This window comes from Helicoverpa zea, chromosome 24 (genome assembly GCF_022581195.2).
Source record: "Helicoverpa zea isolate HzStark_Cry1AcR chromosome 24, ilHelZeax1.1, whole genome shotgun sequence".
NCBI lineage: Eukaryota > Metazoa > Arthropoda > Insecta > Lepidoptera > Noctuidae > Helicoverpa > Helicoverpa zea.
Window position 1 is genome coordinate 4,171,990 of NC_061475.1, and position 22,611 is coordinate 4,194,600.

Below are 22,611 nucleotides of genomic sequence, written 5' to 3' on the forward strand. Positions count from 1 at the left end.
ACTATTCCTTATCTAAAGTATCTTTATCTTTGCTAATATTATAAAGCTGAATTGTCCGTTTGTCTGGTAGAATACACTCATCTAAAGACCTAGGTAGTCGATTGATAAAAAATCTGTGTTCCAGTGAGACTAGAGGCTAATTTTTACCCGGGTGGGCGACGTAGGTACCTCTAGATGCGGGCACATCCATGATAAATAAATAGTACCTATTAAACTTTGTTCATTTGATAGCAAAAACTATCGTAATTATTTTATAGTCATTATTTTTATCTTCTAATTCGTCATAACTATTTTAGACGCGTGGGGATTTTTGATAACGTATCTTAAACCCTTCAGAAAACCGTCAGTGGCGTCTTTTATCCGTTAATTTATGACATAATTTAACTATTAATCTCGTTGCTAAGCTTAGCGATTAATTTACATTTTATAATCACTCTTTGTGACTGTTTGTCGTGAATATAATGACATTTAGAGTGCCCACACTACAAACTTTTAGTTGGCCGATAGTTTGTTTGGATTCATAAATTTATGAGTATGGAGAGTTAGAAAGCATATTACAACGATCAGATATACAAGGTGTTGATTTGCATTTGTGCCATAGTTCAGGAGGAGGTCCTAAAATACGTAAATAATTGATTAGAATTAAGGTAGACGGGAAATAGCTAATATGCACTGGTTTTTTTTGTCATTGTTATGTCGTAGTATTTCAGAAGTAATCCAATTTTATGAATGAAAATTATGAATGATCGTTGCGTATGCTTTGTGTTTGCGTTTGTGTGAGGGCGCATAGCGTTAGCATAATTACGTCCTTTAATATGGCAGGGATGCAAATCAACAGCTTGTATAGTAGGCTTCAGCCCGACTGAAAACTTTGGATAGATTCAAGATTTTCCTTAAAAAAAATTACATTCATCTGGTCGACTGTTAAAGGGCTTATTACATTTGACTAAATTCAGTCGTCTAAATAGGTTTGTCTAGTTAGGTTTCTAAATGATTTAATGAAAACTACCTTCCTAAATGCGATTACATTTGACTGAATTTAGTGACTGAATCATTTAGACGACTGAATTTAGTCAAGTGTAATAAGCCCTTTTATTGAAATATGAAAACAAAAGAATGATGTGAGTACTTGTACTTATAATGCAATATGTGTCAAAGCACTTTTATCATTAACGAAGAATGAACTTGATCCTTTATTCATAATCAAAGAAATGTATTAAGAAATATTGTTGCACAATTTTATTCATTTCTTATCAGCAATAAATCATTTCCCTAAACAAAACACAGTGATTTATTGTGCGATTACAATGGTATGAAAGAATACATGACCAGTGAATTACTTGTAATTACAATCATCAATTAACTTATCTATAAACACTTGAGATATGATGATGTGGAATCATTACTTCTTCACAATAGAAATGAGTTGAAAGGAAATTAGGTCATTAATGTTTATGAAATTACTATATTATGAGCCAATGAATCGACAATGATGATGATACTGAAATATTGCCAGATTTTTATTTCTGCAAGGTCTTTAATGCAAGGATTAGGTACCACAGTAATCACAGGTCTTTTCAATACTGAAAACATTAACTTGCACTCCGATAACTTTTTCGAAAAATCCCACTGGTTTGGATTAGTTCGTTTCGTTTAATTTCTCCAAAGATTTATAATCTTCTACTTTCATAAAAATATATCTTATATACCTTATCAGCTTAAACTAATTATTGAGTTTCCGTAGCAACAAATTACGTGCAATTTTAACAATAAACTTAAGATCTAATTTAATGATTACGAAAGTAGCAATAAAATTGTTAAGTAGGTACAGTCAGCACCAAAAGTCGATGAACAGAATCAACATAACAAAACACCTGTTCACAATAAAATGCCATAAGTTATAGTCGCAACTAGGAAACAAAATAGACTGTACACCAGAAATTTACAAAAGTCGTTAAACACTAGTATTTCAAAAGTATCTGTGCACTAGTATTCCTAAAGTCGCTGTACACCATCAATCCCAATGTCGCTGAACATCATTGTATCAAAAGTCACTAAACAGCAGTAAATACAAAATTAGGTTAACAAAGTATATTTTTAATGTTGCCGTGTGTAATATACTTTTGACGCGTAGTAGTTAGGTACCTTACTACTTACCTATATGTGGTTGGACAGTCTACTTGCACAGTATATAGTTAATAGCATACTAATGGAAAAGTGTTTAAGAAGGAAAACAACAAAATCCTCTCAGTGAAAACTTTACTATCGTCACTCTCAATTTATAAACAGAAAAAGCTGTAAAAATTAAACGGAGCCTGCATACAGACGGCACATTTTCTTAAAACCTGATAAAAAATAGAAACAAATGCCAACTTAAAGTGCAATAAACAACAAAAGGCACGCCTCGTATTTCTCCTTGCAGCGAGAGAAAACAAAAAATACCAGTCCAAGAGAACTACATTTTTAAATTCTCATTAGTTCGCTTACTTGAAGGGAACAATTTCAGTACGCGCCCAAACCTGATTGTTTACAAGCATCCACCATGAAATTGATTACTGAAAATCCAAACTGGCTGGAAACACGCGAGAGAAAATTGAATTTTTAAAACCATACAGGGCTTTTATGCTAGAGTATGGTCTAGTTTTATTTCGAAAAACATTGCAGTAATAATTTAGCTAGGCCGACGGCTAGCTGCTCAAATAAAAGTCGAAAAAATGTCTCTACGGCCACATGCGCTTTTTCGGCCTATGTGGGTTGTCCATGTATTTTCTATCTACGAACACTGGGCCCAGCTAAATGGATTCCGTGTGGGTTTCAGAGGTCTTTGTCCCAATATTGACTTTCAAGTGTTCGGGAGTGTTTTTTTGCCAATTTCTACTTTATCTATTGCCTTTGTTGTGTTTGTGGTGTTGCATCGTAATTTTAGGGATTTGTTAGTACTATTTATTTGGGTTTTAAGAAGCTTTAAGAAATAGAAAAGTGTTTTGATTTATTGTTTTTAAACATTGCTAATTAAAATTATGGTAAAGTTGAACCTATCCCGTTTAATTTTGCAATTAAAAGCATAACTATCACATTTTTAAATCGAGCTCTACAATTTGTAGACTATATTTTAGATCCTTCCTTCGAAATTATCATATATCGAAATAAATAGTCAAGAACTAAATAAGTACTAGTAGGTAGGCATAATATTATCGCTATTGGTCCTAATCAGTATTATCAGATTACAGCCCAATTAATTCAAGTGTACATAATTAATTATTAATTAGATCTATCACTATTGTATCGCTAGCTAACAAGGTGACGATTATTATATTACGTCTGATTTTAATTAAAAGTTTGTCGTGCCAAATCTGTATGTATGAACTCAGAAAATGCTGCACGGATTTTCATGCAGTTTTCATCGGGGATAGATTGATTAATTTCCCGTGTCACAGGATGGTTCCCAGTTATGACCACTTCAATGAGACTTAAACACACAATTAACGAAGATAGTTTGGTCAGAGGCCTGCACACACAAGAGGTATACACCCACCTTCTCTATCTATCCATTTATATTGAATTCTACATACCCAGAAAAAAAATAGCAATACTTTTTTTACCTCTCGGACATCGATCACAGAACCTCAAGCCTAGCAAACTCACCACCGTACAGGACTATTATTCCAGTCAATATTACAATCCAATATTTTTACACGGCCAACATAACAATCGCAATCATCGCACATTGTGGCTCTGTGTAAGGCTACGTCCTGCGTCCTGCCGGGGCTGCGGGATTGTTCCAAAGAGTTACCGCGGTCCTGGTACTCAAAGGGCTTAAGGAACATGATGGGTTTTAGTCAGTAAGAGTCTGACACTCACTCACGCTGCTAACCCACAGCGAGAGGGATCATTCGTTTCGACGTGAACACGAATGCTAAGCGATATGAAGCGACTTGAAGGATGTAAGCCATATAGCGCTTCGTCACGTGGGCTACTTCAAAAGCAGTCGACTGTATTTTGTTTTCGCTACGTGTTCGCATCCAGATAGGACGTAGTTCACGTAGGACATACAGTAAAATATCAGTAATCATGCAGTGATCTGGAACGCGACAGTTAGACGTTCATGCTCGCTACACTTCAATCGATGCTAACAAACTGTTCTACTATGTTTTGTCGATTGAATGTTGATATTTTATAATAAAGTTGCGACGTAAAACTTAGAGGGGTTATAAAGAGTAACTATGCTAAAAATATTGTAAAAAAAATATTGTATAAAAAAATCACAATACTTACGACTGTATGATGACCGCCAGAGGTTTCACCCGCTTGCCATATGAACTATGTACTTAACGCATCTGGACAAAAAGTAGTCCTTCCTCGATCGATTAGTTTTCTATTACCAACTCAAATCATTTTTTCAAATCGGACCAGGAGTTCCTGAGGTTTCCGCGTCTAAGCAAACTCTTCAGCTTTTTATTCATATAGATACACCTTAGGCGCTACTATTTCCATGCTGAAATTCAGAAAATCTTACTTCTTTAAAAAGTACCTACCTTTGTAACAGTTCCACGAAGGATTTAATTCACAAGAATACAAAAGGATTTTTTATAGTGAGTTCTTCGGGTTCCTCTTTTAACAAGGCAAAGAAAAGTCTTTTACCAACGTAACGAAATTGGTCCGAACTGTACGTGCTCAAAGCATAGGGTTGGATTGATTGGTGCATTTTACAGGAAAGCCTAAAATTCCCTTTAGGTTCGTCACGAAAATGACAAGTTTCTAGTTGCGGTTTTGCGTTCTCGAAAAAAATGTTTGAAGTTCTAATTGGTTGTGGATTGGATGGACAGATTTTTTGGATTTCATTCAATTGCGTTAAAGCATTAGACTCAATATTTCACAAAATAAAATAACAGTTTCGTCGCTTTGTTTCGACTTCGTCGGCCGTCTTGCATCCTAATAAGAAGTATGGATATCTTCATGTCCAGCAATCAATCTTTGAAGCCTGAAAATGTAACAAATAAACCTACAAGTATATAATTGATAAGGATTTGTATACAAGCGCATTTTAGTAAATAGCGGACTCTCACCTTCTTTTGTTTAAACTTAGAGTAATTTGACTCCCTGTTTGAAAATAACCAGGCGAATGTTTGTTACCAATTAGTATACAAAATTCATACATAATCTGTAATTCTAAGAACAGTTTCTATTCTATTTAATTCTTGCAAAACCTAACTAGAAATACCATAAACATTTTGATGGTATCGTAAAACCATGGTACTCCACAACGCCATTGAATATTGAATTTGTTTTGCGAAAGCCCTAACGAACAGTTTTGATATTTATTTGCCGCGTAAATTTTTATATTTCGTTTTGGTTTTTGATATCGTTTTTAGTTGGATTTAGAACATAATTTCTGGTGGCGTGACGTGCAAAAAATATTGATGTGTTGATATGAAAATGTTAATCCTGCACCGTAGTATTATTTTGAAGTTTAGTTTTATTCATGTTAGTTTTTTTTTTTTAATATTTATTCACTGTTACTAGTTGTTGCCAACGGTTTCATCTGCGTCCCGAACGATTTAATTCTCTCATCCGGATAATAGTAGTCTTATTTTCATTCTTAGGCTTTTGGTTTCAATAGCAAATCACGGTCTAATTTCGTATTGAACCGTTGAAAAATTATTATTAACTCGGTCAAACCTTACAGACGTTTGTTATTACCTCGCTGTCTTCTCGACTCAAGAAAACGAATAAGTTACAAGAATTCATCAGTCATTTGCAATAACATTAAACAACATCCAAATGGCCTTCTTTAAAAAAATAAACACACAAAACATTTGAATACCAAAAAAAATGTGACAGAAACAAAACCGTCCTGAAATATTATTCGTATACGTGCTTCAATATCTGAGACAATCACAAAACTCGACACACAGGTGCTTATCAAAGTAATATGTTACAAAGGGAAACATTTTGCTGACTTGAGAAACATTTATTAATCCATTACTGAAAACAGAGGGCGTTATATTTTACAATCGTCAGAAGCTTGGTGTAAGGCTGGCTATTCTCTGTACGATATTTTTAACCCGACTGCGATTGACAAAGGAGGGTTATGTGTTTATCAGGTATGTGGGTAAGTAGCTTTGTGTCGCTATTCGGACAAGAACGAGCCGATTTTGATAAATGACGAAAATACCTTAGAAAGCCTAGCAAGAGAAAAAATATTTCCAATTACGGACGTCAATGTGAAAAAGAAATGTGTCATTTAACACCTTTGTTTGCCATTTAATTGTTCATACATTTTGAAATTAATATAGCTACAAGACTTCAGAGCGGCAACTTTATTTGCAGAAAGCTCTAAACGATTATACTTCGGCCGTTCAGAGAATGCGTTCCTGACACCTATCAGTTAGTCACGACTAGTGATGGGCACAACATAACACTAAGTTCGTTACCGTTCCTCCAAAATGAACCGCCGCATTATTTTAAGATTATTTTCGTTTTAAATTGGCGGAATCATATAAAATTTATATTTTAGTTATTTAAGTGGAAACCAAAAGAAAGGTAATATTCATATAATAAAATTGTTTTAATTATTCTCTGTTACAAAGTTACAAACTGTATTTCTATGCAATAAAGTAAGTACATTGAATTGAATGTGCGTACAGAATATTAATCAGACTCCGATTCGCTTGAGGAGGTGGTGTCTCATCATCATCTTCGCCTACATGTATAATTATATTATTATCAATAACAGAATCAATCCTGATATCTCGGTCAAAATGTTCCAAAATCAGGTTTTTAGTCTTCCCAACAACCTTTGCCCAGTCATCTCTTGTAACTTCCCCGCAGGCTTCTTTTAATAGGGTCATCATCTTTTTCGTCCTGAATGGCAGGGAAGTATTGTGGCGGGCGGCGTAACCTTTTATTTGAGCCCAGATTAGCCCGATCGCGTTATATTGGCAATGATACGGTAGAATTCTTAGAACGCGATGACCGTACTCCAGAGCCAGTTCATCGATTTGGCGGCCCATAACGCCATTGGGGTTACCATTTTCAACCTAAATATAAAAATGCTATTTTCTTTCGCGCGTTCGGTTTGGTCATAGTTTTATTTTTATATTTCATAAAAGTTATTTATAGTCCTTTATTTTAAAAAGAAAAACAAAATGTATTATTAAGTAAGTAAGTATAACTGTATAAGAACAGATTACGATACTTGCCTGTTATTTTTAGCACAGCACTACAAAATATAAAGCGCTGACATAACCTTGTAATAGCGCAGTATACATTTAGAAAAATATTGTTTACCAAGTTATTTGACACTCAGTTTGGCACAAAATTATAACATTCATTGATTATTGATATAATAATGTTGTTTTAATGCTCATCAATTGAAAAAACGGTAAACAACCAGCAAAAATATTTTTATCGTAACTGCAACGCCATTACAAAGTTACGTCGTCAGTTCAATCACGACGTGTCAGGAACGCATTCTCTGAACGGCCGAACTATAACAGAATAACACTGAGATAATAAAGAAATACAATATCTATAAATCAACACAAACTCAAAACTGCATACAGATAAAAAGAGTAATTAAGTAATAAGAATGCAAGCGCAACCTAATTAACAGTGTATCTATTATTAAATAAACATTTGTCTTCCTCGATTGTGCAGCAAATAGACATATTATAATCGCATAAGCTATAGCGAGCCTTTTTCTATTTGCCAAACAAGAGCCATGTTTGTTTCGGGACGTGAGCGTTTGAAAACACTTTATATGCTTTGTCGTAAAGATTTATACGGATATTATGAGTCATTTTATAAAGTTTGTAAATATTTGGCGTTTATTTTAAGTCGACAGTTTATTCAAAAGGTTCAGTGTCAGTCATCTTTTTCCGCTCGGTTGCCGCGTATATGAGCGACAGAAAACAATTGACAACTATAACTGGTCCAACGATGTTGCTTGGAAGGGCGCAACACATTTTTTTCACTCGCCAAATGTAGAGCTAATACGCGTGAAAGTGCTAGTAAACTGGGTGGCCATAAGTTTGATAAGTTTCTATGATAATTTGCTGTTTTTAAATGATTGAAGTGGGACTTCTACTTCTGCAAGCTTGTACTTTCAGAATACTTCTTACAAAAGTATTGAAACAATGAGGACCTATGGGTATATTTAAACTGTTGTTATGTATGCTTTTGCTATTGAATATAATTGTTTATGTGTAATACAAATAAAGCTCAATATGAGTTCTATGTATTCTGTGTTTCTGTTTTAATGAAGAATAGGTTTTTAACTTAATTATTTCATGTTTACTAATAGGTTAGGTAGACAACATAGATCTTACAAAATTTCACGGAATTGACGGCATACAATTTTGTTCTAAAAATATAGCCTTTGCTAGACTCCAGACTATGTGGATTTGTGGCACCCATTTTCTTCCTTTTGGTTAGAGATTTAAAGGCAAGTTCGAGGCAAAAATTGACGTTATATAACAATATATGTAGTGGTAAAATATAAGATGGAGGGCCAAGAATCCAAATGCGATGAAGAGGTTAGAGCGAAGTTTCAAGTAAATAATCGGTTACATAGGAAGGTATAGAAAGAGGTACATGAGTAGGTAAGCACATAAATAAGTGGGAACCACACATATATGGGAGCACATAATGTAGTATATAAGGAAGGACATAATGAGATATGTATATAAGAAAGGCTTGTGTTTAAACACCACCCAAAAAAGTACCTATTTTACAACCAAAAAAATTCTAAACGGTTACCAAAATGGATAAATGGTCACCAAATAACGTTTCCAAAAATATTATTAGATAAAACCATTTTTTCATATTATTGACTACTAAAAAAATATATGGACGCCTTTAAAATACACTTTAGACCAAATATTATATATTGTCACTACTTAGATGTTACCAATTATGTAATACCATGACTCCTAATTTGGTCATTTTTGTTAGACTAAAAAAGCTAACGATCGCTAGAATATTTCCCAAATACCAATTAATATACTAGGGTTCCCAAATGTACGTCGCTTATTTATTGTTATATGAATTTGTGTGTAACTCAGTGCGTTTAAAATGTAAGCACGCAACATGCAGCAAGCATGGCTTCTGTCACGGCTCCGGCGCTGCAGGGCTCCGGCGGTCCCATGCGAGCTTATCGTCGCAGATGGTTTTCACGCTCACCACCGCAGCTTCGGCTTGCTGGCCGGCTCCGCCGGCCAGCCTCAGCCGCAGTGGCGAGCCTTAAAACTACCTGCGCCTCAGCTCGCAGGCCGCCTCGCCCCTCCGCGCCTACGCGGTTTCGAATTGCACTCTAGGGGTAGGGCAGACAAGACTACGTGGAGTCGGTTTTGCAGCGATTCGTTTTCGTCACTAACTTTGATTTTTGGTGGTAATATTAATCTTTTAGTTGGGTAGAATTTGGTGACCATTAATCCATTTTGGGAACCAAAAATAATATGAGTGCGAGATTTGCGATTTTTCTGATTTTATTTTATTTTTTTTGGATCATAATATTATACACTTTAGTGCCCTTTTAATAAAGTCAATTTATTTTTTTTGGAGTTGTTTATTTTATTTGGTGCTTCAGCTTAGAGTCTTAAAAATATTTTTGGTGACCGCCTAAATTATACCCTATAAGAAAGTTTTCACCGAAGACAATAGGATACAAACAAGTCTGGTTACACCTAGCTTTTGACGGCTAGAATCAGGTGTACAATGTCAGGTCACACATCGGGCTGTAGTCATAAGATATAGGTACATAAATGATAATACGCGCATATAACGAAGTAAATTCAACTTCACAACAATGAATGCAGTGAAAAGAATTTGCATACCAACGCTTGGCAATCATCAGCATTGGAAAAATTCCATTGATTCCTTTAACTATGGAAATTGGGCTTTTCACTTCAACATTCCGAATTGAATGAGGATAAAAAGAGTTTAACAAGGTTTCTGAATGGGTTTAATTTTTTTCGGAAATTGGGGTTATGATTTAAGCGTTGTGAAAAATTAACGGTCTTATGGACCATAAGACCGTTAATTTTTAAACTGTTCATTTATGAACAAAGTAGTCTCGTAAAATGTGAGTCGAAATCTCGTAAGTTCTTATGTGCTTTAGATTCTTATAGCCAGCTTCACCGGATACTGATAAAGTCTCTTATAAAATTATCTGACAGATGAACAATAACTTTAGGTTTCACAGTTCTTTCTTCAATATCTGGCAGAAAATATAAGCAGCCTTTATGTGGCAGATAGATTTAACTATTGGATAACTAAGAGAGACTTTATCGGTAAACAGTGAAACCGGGTCTTAAATTCACTACGGGTAGGATAAAAGAATGATGTCACCTGCCCATCTTACATCTACTACACATATACCATTATAATTGAAAAAAAAAAGAAACAAATTGCAAAAAGATTCTTTATTTAAAATCTAATCAAAAATGTGCTGCCAGCATAGCAGCGAAAGTAATAGAGTATATAACAAAGAGGATTCTATCTACAAACTCAGCTAAATCCTTCTTGTCACCTAGCATTCTTTGGCTTTCAGACTCCATTTCTTCTATGTCCCTGGTTATAGGAATTGGTTGAGGGTCTTCATCTTCTTGAAGAGAGTAGCCGCCATTTCTGTCTGATGATGTCTGGAATTAAATAGAAATATTTAATAGGTGATTTTTACTTGGAATATAAATCCGAAGCTAAAATTCGATGGAAATTTTGAAACTGATCCTGTTTACCTTCAATTATTGGTTCTAAGTATAAATGTCTTAATTGAATTCGGAAGAAATTGTATAAGAACTTGACTGGAAAATGCTTAGTGTTAACTTTCTGTCAAAAAGATCTTACATGTAATTGAAATAAATTAAATTATATACTTACTAAATAACCAGGCATACAAAATATAGTTCGTAAAATGTTAACGTTCATAACTTTCTGCACTGTTTCAGTTGTTCGAATGCTTTCCATTTCTGGGGTCATCAGACACACTTGTATTAGTATGGCCAGCAATACTCCTGCTAAAACCGTAGTGTAGAGTACCACTAGAAAAGAGAAATATAATAAAAGTAATTGGTAATGAAATAGAAGAGAAAGTATTTTGTAGGGGAATTGTAGCTGTATATTGCCAAATTACTTTACCACTCTCAAACTATCAACTTCGAATAACACTGCTCATGCAAGGCATCAAATGGTTGATTTTAGAGCGGAATTTTAATAATTTGACTAGAGGTGTAGCTAGTAATGTCATTATTGTCTTAATAGACCGACAGAAGAATCGTTTACTTTCATACCATTATACCTCTACATATACCTGTTCGGAATTCAATAGTCAGACATATACTTACAAATAGAAGGCGTGGTATGAGAAGGTATCAAATAGTCGATGTAACAGAGTCCCATACAAATAACAATGGTGCACGAAGTAAGGAACCAAATTCTGTTCATGGTCAGAGGCTCGCTCCAGAAAGACATCAGCACAAACCACATTAGTACTGAAAAGATGGTAATACGGACAACACTCATCTTGTGAAGCTAAGTTTATTATGAAGTATCGTACATGTATTTTTTTGGCACGATTATGTAGGCTGTATTTATAAATACCTGATTAATATGTTTTTAACATAATATACAATAATGCAAAACGCTAACAGATCGGTAGCATAAAAATATTATGATCAAAACTGTAAAGAGTTGCTCAAGGGGCTATATTAGGACCATTGCGTTTTTCAAATTAGTTAATTATTTTCAAGTTATTCAAAACACAACTTACCAACCAAAGGCGTATAAAAGACAATATTATAAGCCTCTGCTCTCCTCTTGACTTGAACGTTGATGATCATACGGTCACTCTGATGCGTCTCATTATCGTCAGTGATATAAACTTTGTTCCATATTGTAGGCCCTATCACTATTTGCTTAGTAGTCATTTCCCATTCATTATTTATTACTTCATCTATGTCTGAAAACTAAAAATATACACAAGTAAAACTTACTTTCCAGACTTGTTACTCGATGTATAAAATCTTAATAATTATAAAGATTAGACGTTTCAATTTACGCGCTTCAGTTACGCTACACACATTTGAATGCGCGGTAAGGTAAGAGTCATATGCTCAAATGTTAGACTGAAGTATCGTTCTCATGGAGGCGTAATCAACTATGCTTCAATTGGACACTCTGGCTGTACAAAGCTTTAAGTTCCTTTGTAAATCAATGAGGAATTTAAACCAAGATTAATAGTGATATAAAGAGTGGTGTGGATACTTACAATATGCATTTTAGCGTCTTTAGGGTCTATGGGATCAATAAAAATTTTTTCATGAGCCTCCCAAGGCTGAATTACTATGGAGCACATGTATTCGTCGTGGGGCCATCTATAATATAGATAATGCAAATTAAAATTAAAAAAAACTTCGTCACGAACAATATTTAAAAAGAAATTGCTGACATCTTTGATCAACCGAATGTTGGTCTAGCTTTTATTGGCCAGAAATTCTCCAGTTGCTCATAAAAAGAAAATACGTGCTATTTTGCCAGACTGAAGTAATTATGTTTGGCTAAATTATAAAACTGTTTAAAACCAATCTTCTACAGTATGTATTACTATTCAAAACACTTTTTTTTTCATGGTTGTACTTCTAGAAAACAGCTAGTCTATATTGAATGGCAAACTTACTTGCTCAAGCCCGGTGGGGAATCAACACACCATGTGTAAACCTTAGTCTGAAAATGGAAAGTCGCCTCGCCATTGTACGACATTGATATTAGATCCGAGTTTCTTGCGTCGAATATGCCTTCGTTGTCTGAACTGGAAGAATGCAGGTTTTTATTTTAACTCTTATTTTATTTATTTATTTAGTATTAAGGCACATCAACATCATAAACACAAACATTTATAACACACACGAAACAGAGACATATAGCTAGCATATTTTGTGATGTTAGTGTGCTCCGCAAATGAAGGTAAGCTTTGGAGCCGAACTAACAAGTTAAAGCAATGGATGAAAGATTATTTACAGACTATGTAGTTGTTAAACCACGGCATTGAGAGACGCTGTGCGGAAACCAATTTAATGCCACTAACTACAGAAGGTACACAGTTTGTTTACATACATACAATCAGTGGATGAAGGAGTGTTAGATGTTTGGATAGAGCGGGCAACGTAGGAGCGAGAGAAGAAGAGGATAATGAGTATAGTTGAGTTCGGAAATAAGTTATCAGCTCCCATCAAGTTTACAAAAAACTTTAATAATAAGAGTTTCTGAAAATTTAGAGTTTTTAATTCAAAGTTGTCAAGAAGAAGCTCTTGATCTGAGAGAAGAAGAATCCTATTTTTAAAAACTTGTTCCTGTCCGCAATTTTTTTAATTTAAAACATTCTTTGATGGCTGTATAGTAGGTACTTTTCTTAGGTTAATCTATAAATGCCAACCAAGGTTAAAGTAACTTTAACCCTACATTTGATCCTAAGAACCTGAGAAGCCGATAAGACGCTAACGTTACCAATTCGAAGTCCCAACAAGACGGGTAGGTTAAAGAATTATTTATTCATAGTATATTCATGAGGCGGTGATAGCTTTGAGCTACGGGCTATATCAGGCATACCGATGTCTTAATCAAATATAAGAACTTCAAACGGGTGGAGTAGAGAATTAACTTGTGTTGTTTATGTGATGATGATGTGATATGTAAGATGGCGTTTAGTTTTTTCTACCTCCCATAAGTATACTTAGTATCAATTCATTTATATAATTCCTGTTTTACTGACTGGTAATTGGGGACCGATAGTAATAGTATATCTTAGACAGCAATGACTGTGTTTCGGATGGCACGTTAAACTGTAGGTCCCGGCTGTCATTGAACATCCTTGACAGTCGTTGCGGGTAGTCAGAAGCCAGTAAGTCTGACACCAGTCTAACCAAGGGGTATCGGGTTGCCCGGGTAATTGGGTTGAGGAGGTCAGATAGGCAGTCGCTTCTTGTAAAGCACTGGTACTCAGCTGAATCCGGTTAGACTGGAAGCCGACCCCAACATGATTGGGAAAAGGCTCGGAGGATGATGAATTGGTGACCGATACTTGACAAACCACTTTCCCAAAGAAACTTTTCTTTTTTTACTAATTGGTGTAATAATATCTACTTATTAGCGAATCAGTTATCTGAAACTCAACTTAGGCTCACGTCTTCTCCGGATGATAATAATAAAAAAGTTTCTTTGGGAATGCTGTTTGTAATCATGAGTAAACAGTTTTTCTATATCAACCCTTTTCGTAGTTTACGTACAAGAGCATAAATAAACACCTTCAAAATAGTGTAATCTTTGTGTTATATTGTAGGAATAGTGGATCAAAGTCGGTAATTTGTAAATAATATTGAGTTTTACACGTGGCAGCAACTCCACGTTTTAGAAGGGTTTAGGAGTAAAGCTTAACTGGATAAACACCGTGATTAAGACGGATCGCACGTTACCAGAGTAATTAGGGGTATATACACGTGCTTGAAATATCGCATGGTCACGTCCTATAGTTGGTGACCGATTTATTGAAGGGCAAAAATAGAACACATTGATAGCAATAGTGCAACGTATACGTCATACAAAATTTCGGTCATAAAATCCTACAAAAAATTGGTCCAAATTATCTGTCCTACAAAGTCTAAGCAATAGAAAAGTTCCATGTGCATGGTAGCATTCAGGAAAGAAGAGTACAGAAGTTTAACTGTAGCTTCGCAGGGATTCTGTCAAACATCATGCATTATTCCCGACTATTCTAGAGAGTTGAAAAAATATATATATCAGGTTCTTACTTAAAAACGTGGAACTTCGGTCTCCAGATTTGTCCCTGTCTGAATTTAAGGCTGAGTGTATTATTGAATTTTCCTGGAAACCACGCCATGCTCTCGTCTGTCCAACTCTGGAAATATTTACAAAGGATTTAATTATTATTATTAACAGTAATTAAAATGATTTTATTCTATACCAATGGCGTCCAGACCGATTGTCGGCCACGGCCGCTGTTCTCTTTAAAAAGATCAGTCAGTTGCGCAGGAAATATAAAACAGTGGACCATCTTTGTATGTTAGGTAAGTTTTCGTGGTAAAAGGCCTGACCAATTTAAAGTGAATAATTAGGGTCTTGATCATGATTCAAGCCAAGATTTTATCCAGGTGCATTAATGCTGGTACATAAAATATGAAGAACTTACAATAACAACGGACATTGCAGTAACCAGTTTCGATTTGAAGGCATCATATTTCACATTAGTAACTTTGATGCCTAACCTCACATCCATTTGTGGTTTTGGCGGTATCCATGGCAACCGGTATAACAAGCGGGATCTCTTTAACTCATCAGATATTGAAAGGGGTGGTTCAATCTCTTTTGAGTCTGGTGACGCTGGAAAAACAGTAGAACATAGAAAATATTTGAGGTCTTATGAAAACATCTTTTGTATATAGCTCATTCTTTAGTTAGACAAACACATTATGAAGGTTAAAGTTTGTAAATGCGTGTGTATATTTGTTACTTCATCACTTGCAAACGGCTGAATGGATTTTGATGAAATTTGGCAAAAATATAGATTATACATCAGATCAACAGATAAGTTGTTTATTATAACTGCTTTGCAAATCTTTTGTATACCTATAATACATCTTTATATTTATCTAATTCAAATAGAGGTAGAAGATTATCAAAATTTTAATTCAGAATTGAAATTATATCGTTCTCCAAGCAGATATGAAAATTTTTCGCTGACTTCCAACTATTACAATACTGTACATGCACCATAAAATAAAGTACCTAATACAATGACATCGTAACACTTACGTTCGGTCCCATTCCCACTAGGTATTGGACAGTCATACAGGAATTTAGCTTCGACTCCCGTCCACGCTGCGAAGCTAAAATATTTAATTTCAAGAGGATCCACATCTATGTAGCTGAGCAGGGGTAGTGCTGATCCTTCCTTGCCAAATTCAATAATACCATCTGTAATTCAATATTGGAAAATGTTAAGGTTAAACTCGGAAACAGCTGACAATCGCAAGTGTTAGAATGGATCTTCATGTTCTGATAAAGTCTCTGATGGCTATATATGGCAGAAATTATAAACAGCCTTTATTTAGCATTAACTATCGGATAGCAATGTAACTGACACTTTATCGGTTACCAATGAAACTAGGCCATAGTGTTCGAGAATGTTTTTTCATTTTGGAGTTTTTTTGCAGTCTTGTGTATGTTTTCATACTGAAGTAATAAATTATTAATTGGTTTCCAGTAGCTGAAGCGAATTAAAAAAAAATATAAAGTGTTCTGAACTTTAAGCTGTTATACACGGCAAAGTAGTTGCAAAACATACATCGAACGAAGAATTTTAGTAAAGTGGTGCTGTATTGTATCAAAAAGCTACTTTAAAAATCAATTAAAACAATTTATCGAACAATAGAGAACTGCAATATCGAATAAGCATTATTTTATGCGTTACAAATTGTCTGTTTCCAATCAATTCAAAATGCATATATATTTCAAAATCCACCTGAACTCGTAAAATAATCCGACGATCCCGTAACTTCCAATCTATTTTATAAAAAATCATGTTCAGCACTAAAATTTTATGCTCTTATTTGTTTTCATATTTTGTAGTAAAACTAAAACGCATAAAACATTTTTATATGCTGCATAGAAATGTGTCATTTCTGCATTTTTTATGGGATGCTAGACCATTGATCAATAGCATCGATTTTGGTCGGTTGAATCACTTCATCTAAATCGTCATTAACAAAATGGTTTTGGCGACGAGTTTATAAAGGATTGATAAAAGTTTAGAAGAGTAGTTCACGAAGAAAATATGTTTATAGATCACGACACTTTTGGTCAAAAAAATATGTATATACGCGGTCAAATTGAGAAGTCGGTTTAAAATAAGAAGTAATAAGGTGTGCTAAATCTATACTTCATATATACCATTTTGTAGTCGGATAAACTTTCAAAAAACTTTTTTGCGCACTACAATCCCTTTTTTCACTTATCTTGCATCCAGAACGACCACTAAAACGATTAAGAGCTTCTAGAATGTTCTGAACACACTGTTAATATGAAACGAACATTACAATCTGATGTATTCGCATCACGTGCACAAGTAGTTCATGCTCGATGCACCAGGTGGCGCTGTTAAGCTATTATCATGAAACAGAACATACATGCTACAGCGAGAAATAAACATCACAACTAATGGTACAAAAATAGAAAATGTCAAAGAATTCACATTATTAGGAGTAACTATAGATACAAACTTAAACTGGAAGACGCACGTAAAAAACATTCGATCAAAATTATCTAGATTCGCCTACGCTCTCCGGGAAATCAAAAAGATCACCGACTTTCATACAGCTTTAACCACTTATTATGCCTACGCATACGCATGGCTTAGCTACGGAATAATATTGTGGGGTAATAGCACAGACACACCTTCCCTTTTCACTCTTCAAAAGAAACTAATCCGTATCCTAACTAACATAGACCAAATGGACAGTTGCCAACCCTATTTCAAAAAACACCAAATACTTACCTTACCATGTATATACATTTTAGAAATATGTAAATTTGTGAGAAACAACCTTACTTTCTTTACCAAACGTGGAGACAAGCATACAAACAGATCTCTAAGACATAGAAACAGATTAATGTTACCTACTTCAAACATGACCCTACATTCAAATAGTCCATATGTCATGTCAATAAAAATATATAATAAGATTCCAGAAACCCTAAAAAAAGTAACTAGTAATATATTATTTATTAAAAAGTTAAAACAAATACTCATAAATAAAGCATACTATAATATTAACGAGTACATGAATGATAAAAACTTAAAATAAATAAATAAACAATATATTTGGATATATATGTATATATAAAATAATAATAATTTCAAAACCCCTAATATAAAACTATACAAGTACTATAATATAATAAACACATCTATTCTCTTTAGGTATAATAAAAACAATAAATAATATATAAAATAAGCATCACTCTAACTAAATTACTTAAATAAGTACAACCAGAATGAAATAAGCAATAAAAATTTTAACTCATACATTCCGTCTAATATAAAAATAAAATAGTACAATAATAACATTTATAAAACTAGCTTCCTCCTCTCTTCTACGTTGCCGTGCCCGACGGGGTCCATAATGTAACAAAACAACATAATTATGTAACACCATCACGAAACTTATGGAGTGCAATAAAGTATTGAAGTATTGAAGTGAAGAAGGAAATGAGAACTAGTGCAATTTCGGCCTTGAACCACAAATAGTACTTAGTAATAGTCCCTAATATTTTTTTACCGACTTCGAAAAACGCGGTTTTCAGGTTCACCTGCATGTATGTATACTTGTGCACGATTATCTCACGTTTGGCAGAACCGATTTTGATGCGGTTTGAAATAGAGTATTTGACTGACAGACTTACTAGGGCATCTTAGGTGTATTGATTGTAGTCAGTTTTAAAAAGCCCGTTGTAGTTAATGTAATTCTACTGACATCAAAACCAATTACAGCCGCAATAGTATTCACACTGCACTAGACACCTAAATAGTTGCCAATTTAATTTTATGCTATATTAAGTTCTGAATGCAGCACCGGCTGCATTTTATGGTCACTAAACTTAGTTTTAGTATTCAAAGATTTTGTAGCTTATTGTGATAATGAAACAAGTTCAGCAGTTTCAGAGGTTAGGTTACCAAAATGAGAGTAATGCCAACTCGTAGTTCTTTACTCACGTTACGATGATTTCAGATATGATTATATGAATGGTAATACAAATATAGATGGCAAAACAGTATCTAACATTCCTCCTTACACCTCACAGCAACTCGTTTCGTTTTAAGACGATTGAATAACACAAATAACATCTTTATTAAATCCAAAAATGAAAGGTATTGCACACGAAAAACCGTGGTCCTCCTAAAACTGTCAGATGTATCGCAATTCGAAGAAATTATTAAAAACTGTAACGCAAACATCAGAATCTTACCTTGCGTAATCTTAATATAGAATCCCCTGACTTCGAAACTGGATAATATTCTTGGTGTTTTGACAGAACTGCGGGCGTTCCTCTTCAAGTTGCGCCGTAGTTCCGTGAATTGGTTGCCTCCGCCGCCGACCACTGACAAACAATTTGATTAGAAGACATTTAGTTACACCGTGGAGAACAAAATGAATAGCGGAGATGCTATATGAGATGCAAAATCTCCTAAAAAAGTAGCGCGCTCAAATGCGGGGGACGACGTTACTCGTGCTCACACGCATGCTACGGAATCCGCCCATTATTTTCAAAATAAAATGCACCAATTAATAAATACCAATCTTTGACAGATTGGTTTTGCGAGGATCCCGAACACCTCGTTAGTTCTAGTAACCGATCACGTCTTCCGTGTGACCTACCTTCCTTATGGCATCTCCGCTATCTTTCCGTCCCCCGTAAGTTACACTAATATTGTTGTGAATAACGGTGATTGTCGCTTGTTTCAGACTGATTCTGAAGTGGTTAGACTTGCTTATAATGTTGTTGTGGAAATAGATGGTTAAAAAATGAATTTCCAAAAAGTTAACCAGCTTATGAAAGAGCTGTAGTCTTAGAAACAGAAGAATTAATAATTCAAAAAGATCAAAGAATCCACAAAGGTGTTATCACAGATTACTTTAATAGTTAAGTACGTGTTATCTTCAAGACTGCTGAGGTAATAAACATATTTTGGCGGAAACCAAAACTGCACAACTGGTTAAAAGGTACATAACACACCATTGATACATAAGTACGTCATTATTACAAACTATTCAAATTCTATTACCAACTTACCAATCTCATAAACAGGATCCTTATAACCAGGTTTATAAATCGGCGACAGTAAGATATGTCCATTGCTCCCTGCTTGTATGCCGATATGCATTTCGAAAGCCGTGTCAGCATCTTTGGCGACCGCCTTCAAGTTGTCACTGTCTACACTGTAGAACGTTTTGTAACTGTACCCATCGCGGCATATGTGTTCTTTGCATTGCTGGGCCACTGAGGAAGAAAGGGAGAAAGAAATAAGTAGTAGCCTTTTTAATATTGATGTTGATAGATTATGTTGGTATACATGTTAAACTAAGGGCAATATATTTGCCTTTAGAATAATCATCATTGTCAAGCCTTATCCAATTATACTGAGATCGGCTTCAGTTTGAAACAGATCGGGGGATAGTACCACTATTTGACATGGAGCTACTGCCTATCTGATCAACTTACTCTTATCTCTATCTCTATCTTATTACTCAGGCATATCAATAGGTAAGTCTGTTTGGCGGACTTTCCGGCTTGACTATCCGTAACGACTGCCAAATATGTTCAAATGATAGCCATATCCTCTCAACTTAACGAGCCTTCCGAAACAAGGATATGATATTAATTTTTTGGATAGTATATTCTATCCAAAGATGTCTTTTTAACCAGTATAATAATATATCTTCATTTAAAAAACTCACTTTTTGGCGTCAAAACGAATGTGTCGTTGTCGGCCATCACATGTTTTAAAAACAAACAAAATACAACACACAAACTTGTCCTTAACATTTTTACTTTGAAAATAGAACTTCTTTTTTTAAACCAACAGATTTTTGAATTTAGAACATCAGTCTGATGTTTGCGATATGGCGGCAAACCCACTACTGTTATAATTGTTGTAAAATGCATTTTATCTTCTATCGTTTCCTGCGTCCGAGATAAATTTAAAAAATAGTCTATGTTTGTGTTCGCAATATAGAATGCTTGGACCAGGATATAATTATCCACAGAAAAATATGAGCTTTTTATTGAAATTAAATTACAATGTTTTTTTATTTCAAGATGAGTTCCTATATCGATACTTTTATATTTCTTTACTAGCTTCCGCCAGCGGCTTCGCCCGCGTGTTGTGTTGATAAAAAGTAGCCTATGTATTAATCCAGGGTATCACCTATCTACATACCAAATTTCAATCAAATCGGTCCAGCCGTTTTTGCGTGATTGTATAACAAACATACATCCATACATTCTCACAAACTTTCACATTTATAATACAAGTAGGATGTCTTGATTTTAAGAAGGTACTCAGGTTTCTAAATCCGTAAATTAATTAAAAATAACGTCTAGTGTTATCGTAGTTAGTAAGTTGATACTATAAGCTCAGGCTCACCATTTTATATTTTGTAGTGCACGAATTACAATGACCAGGTATCAGGCCAATATCAGACTGACTACCGAGTTAGGTTGGATATACCATTACCTTGCAAAATAATCTAAACCACCGAGCCGACAGTCTGGTCTGTAGTATATTGACTCCGCTTACCATTGATCGAATATCAGCAAATAGCAATGTAAGGCCGGTATCAAACGAGGCAGATCATGGAGGAAGCGACATGCTCTTATCAGCCGGACGCCTGATATAACTGCAATATTATAACTGACGACTAAAATACCGGTCGATGTTATAGTTTGAATACAGATTATCCTTTAATTTGTTAACGCAGTTATTTCTAATGAGGATAAGAAACTTGTGGCTAGGTAACTATACAGTCGCACGGGTCTATCAAATCAATCATAAGGTAACGCCTGGCGCGGTCGGCCCGTGAGTGACCATCTGTGCTATGACGAGTTTTCCTACGTTTCAGGAGCCACGTTAAAATGGTGGGTCCAGCAGTCATTTACACATCTTTCTCAGTCTTTCAGGATAGTCAGAAGTCAAAAAATATTTAACTAATGAACTACAAAACATCCAATGTAGTTAACATAGAATGTGGGTATTTTGTACAGATTTGGTTAAACAGATCAAAAGTTCAAATAAGGCGTTAAGTCCGCCATTGTACGAAATGTGCATGAAGTATAAATAAATAAATAAATAAATAAATAAATAAATAAAATACATAAAAGGTATGACGAAAGGCACTCCTAAAGCCCTTACCACAAAAATTACCCACAAACCTAGCAAAAACGTTATAAAGAACAAAATTTACCTTCAGACTATTACAAAGCCCCGATTGATCTCCCTCCACAAGTATAAAGGCGACTACAGACTGCAATTTGGAATTCAATCAGCTTTTTCTTTCAGTCGCCGTCTCTTGAAACTGTGTAAATTTATACCCATTTTATTAATGCTATTCCATTATTTTACCGTTAATATTCTGTTCGTGTAAGGCAGTGAAGACTGAGAGGCGCGCAGCGGTAAAATTTTTTATGAGACAATAGAAAAGCAGCTCTAAAAATATCGAAATAAAGTGCATAGATATAACAATATGCTTGAGTCTGAAATAAATGCTTGCACATCTGAGAGCATACGAGAGAGAGCCTGCGTTACTCCCTAGGTGTATACAAAAATCAAAATCAAAATCTTTTCATTTCACATAGGCCTTTGCAGGCACCTATGAAACGTCACATTAGTTGCACGGTTCCAAAAAGTTGGTCTCATGGAGAAGAGCCGGCAAGAAACTCCATAGACACTCTTTTTAAAAAGTAATATAGTCACAGTACAAACAGTCTATTACATAACAATAGTAAGCTCACAGAATTATACAATGCAAGAAAGTTAAACTG

The 22,611-nt window shown here is 34.8% G+C and overlaps 1 protein-coding gene across 3 annotated transcripts; it reads right to left on the bottom strand.

Moving 5' to 3' along the window:
* Positions 1–10,409: 10,409 nt before the first annotated feature.
* Positions 10,410–21,276, bottom strand: LOC124642463 (neuronal acetylcholine receptor subunit alpha-4). Of its 3 annotated transcripts, none has more exons than XM_047180893.1 (12): positions 21,218–21,276; positions 19,864–20,070; positions 19,039–19,170; positions 15,826–15,987; positions 15,203–15,393; positions 14,805–14,911; positions 12,677–12,808; positions 12,269–12,374; positions 11,771–11,966; positions 11,346–11,492; positions 10,882–11,042; positions 10,410–10,643 (listed from the first exon to the last, which is right to left on the bottom strand). In XM_047180893.1, exons 2-12 carry the CDS (start codon positions 19,952–19,954, stop codon positions 10,440–10,442), a joined length of 1,629 nt encoding a protein of 542 aa, XP_047036849.1. In that variant the 5' UTR covers positions 19,955–20,070; positions 21,218–21,276; the 3' UTR covers positions 10,410–10,439. The 3 variants fall into 3 exon arrangements, with proteins under 3 accessions (XP_047036849.1, XP_047036847.1, XP_047036848.1); XM_047180891.1 differs by lacking the exon at positions 21,218–21,276 and adding an exon at positions 20,529–20,704; XM_047180892.1 differs by lacking the exons at positions 11,346–11,492; positions 21,218–21,276 and adding an exon at positions 20,529–20,704.
* Between the last annotated feature and the right edge of the window lie 1,335 nt (positions 21,277–22,611).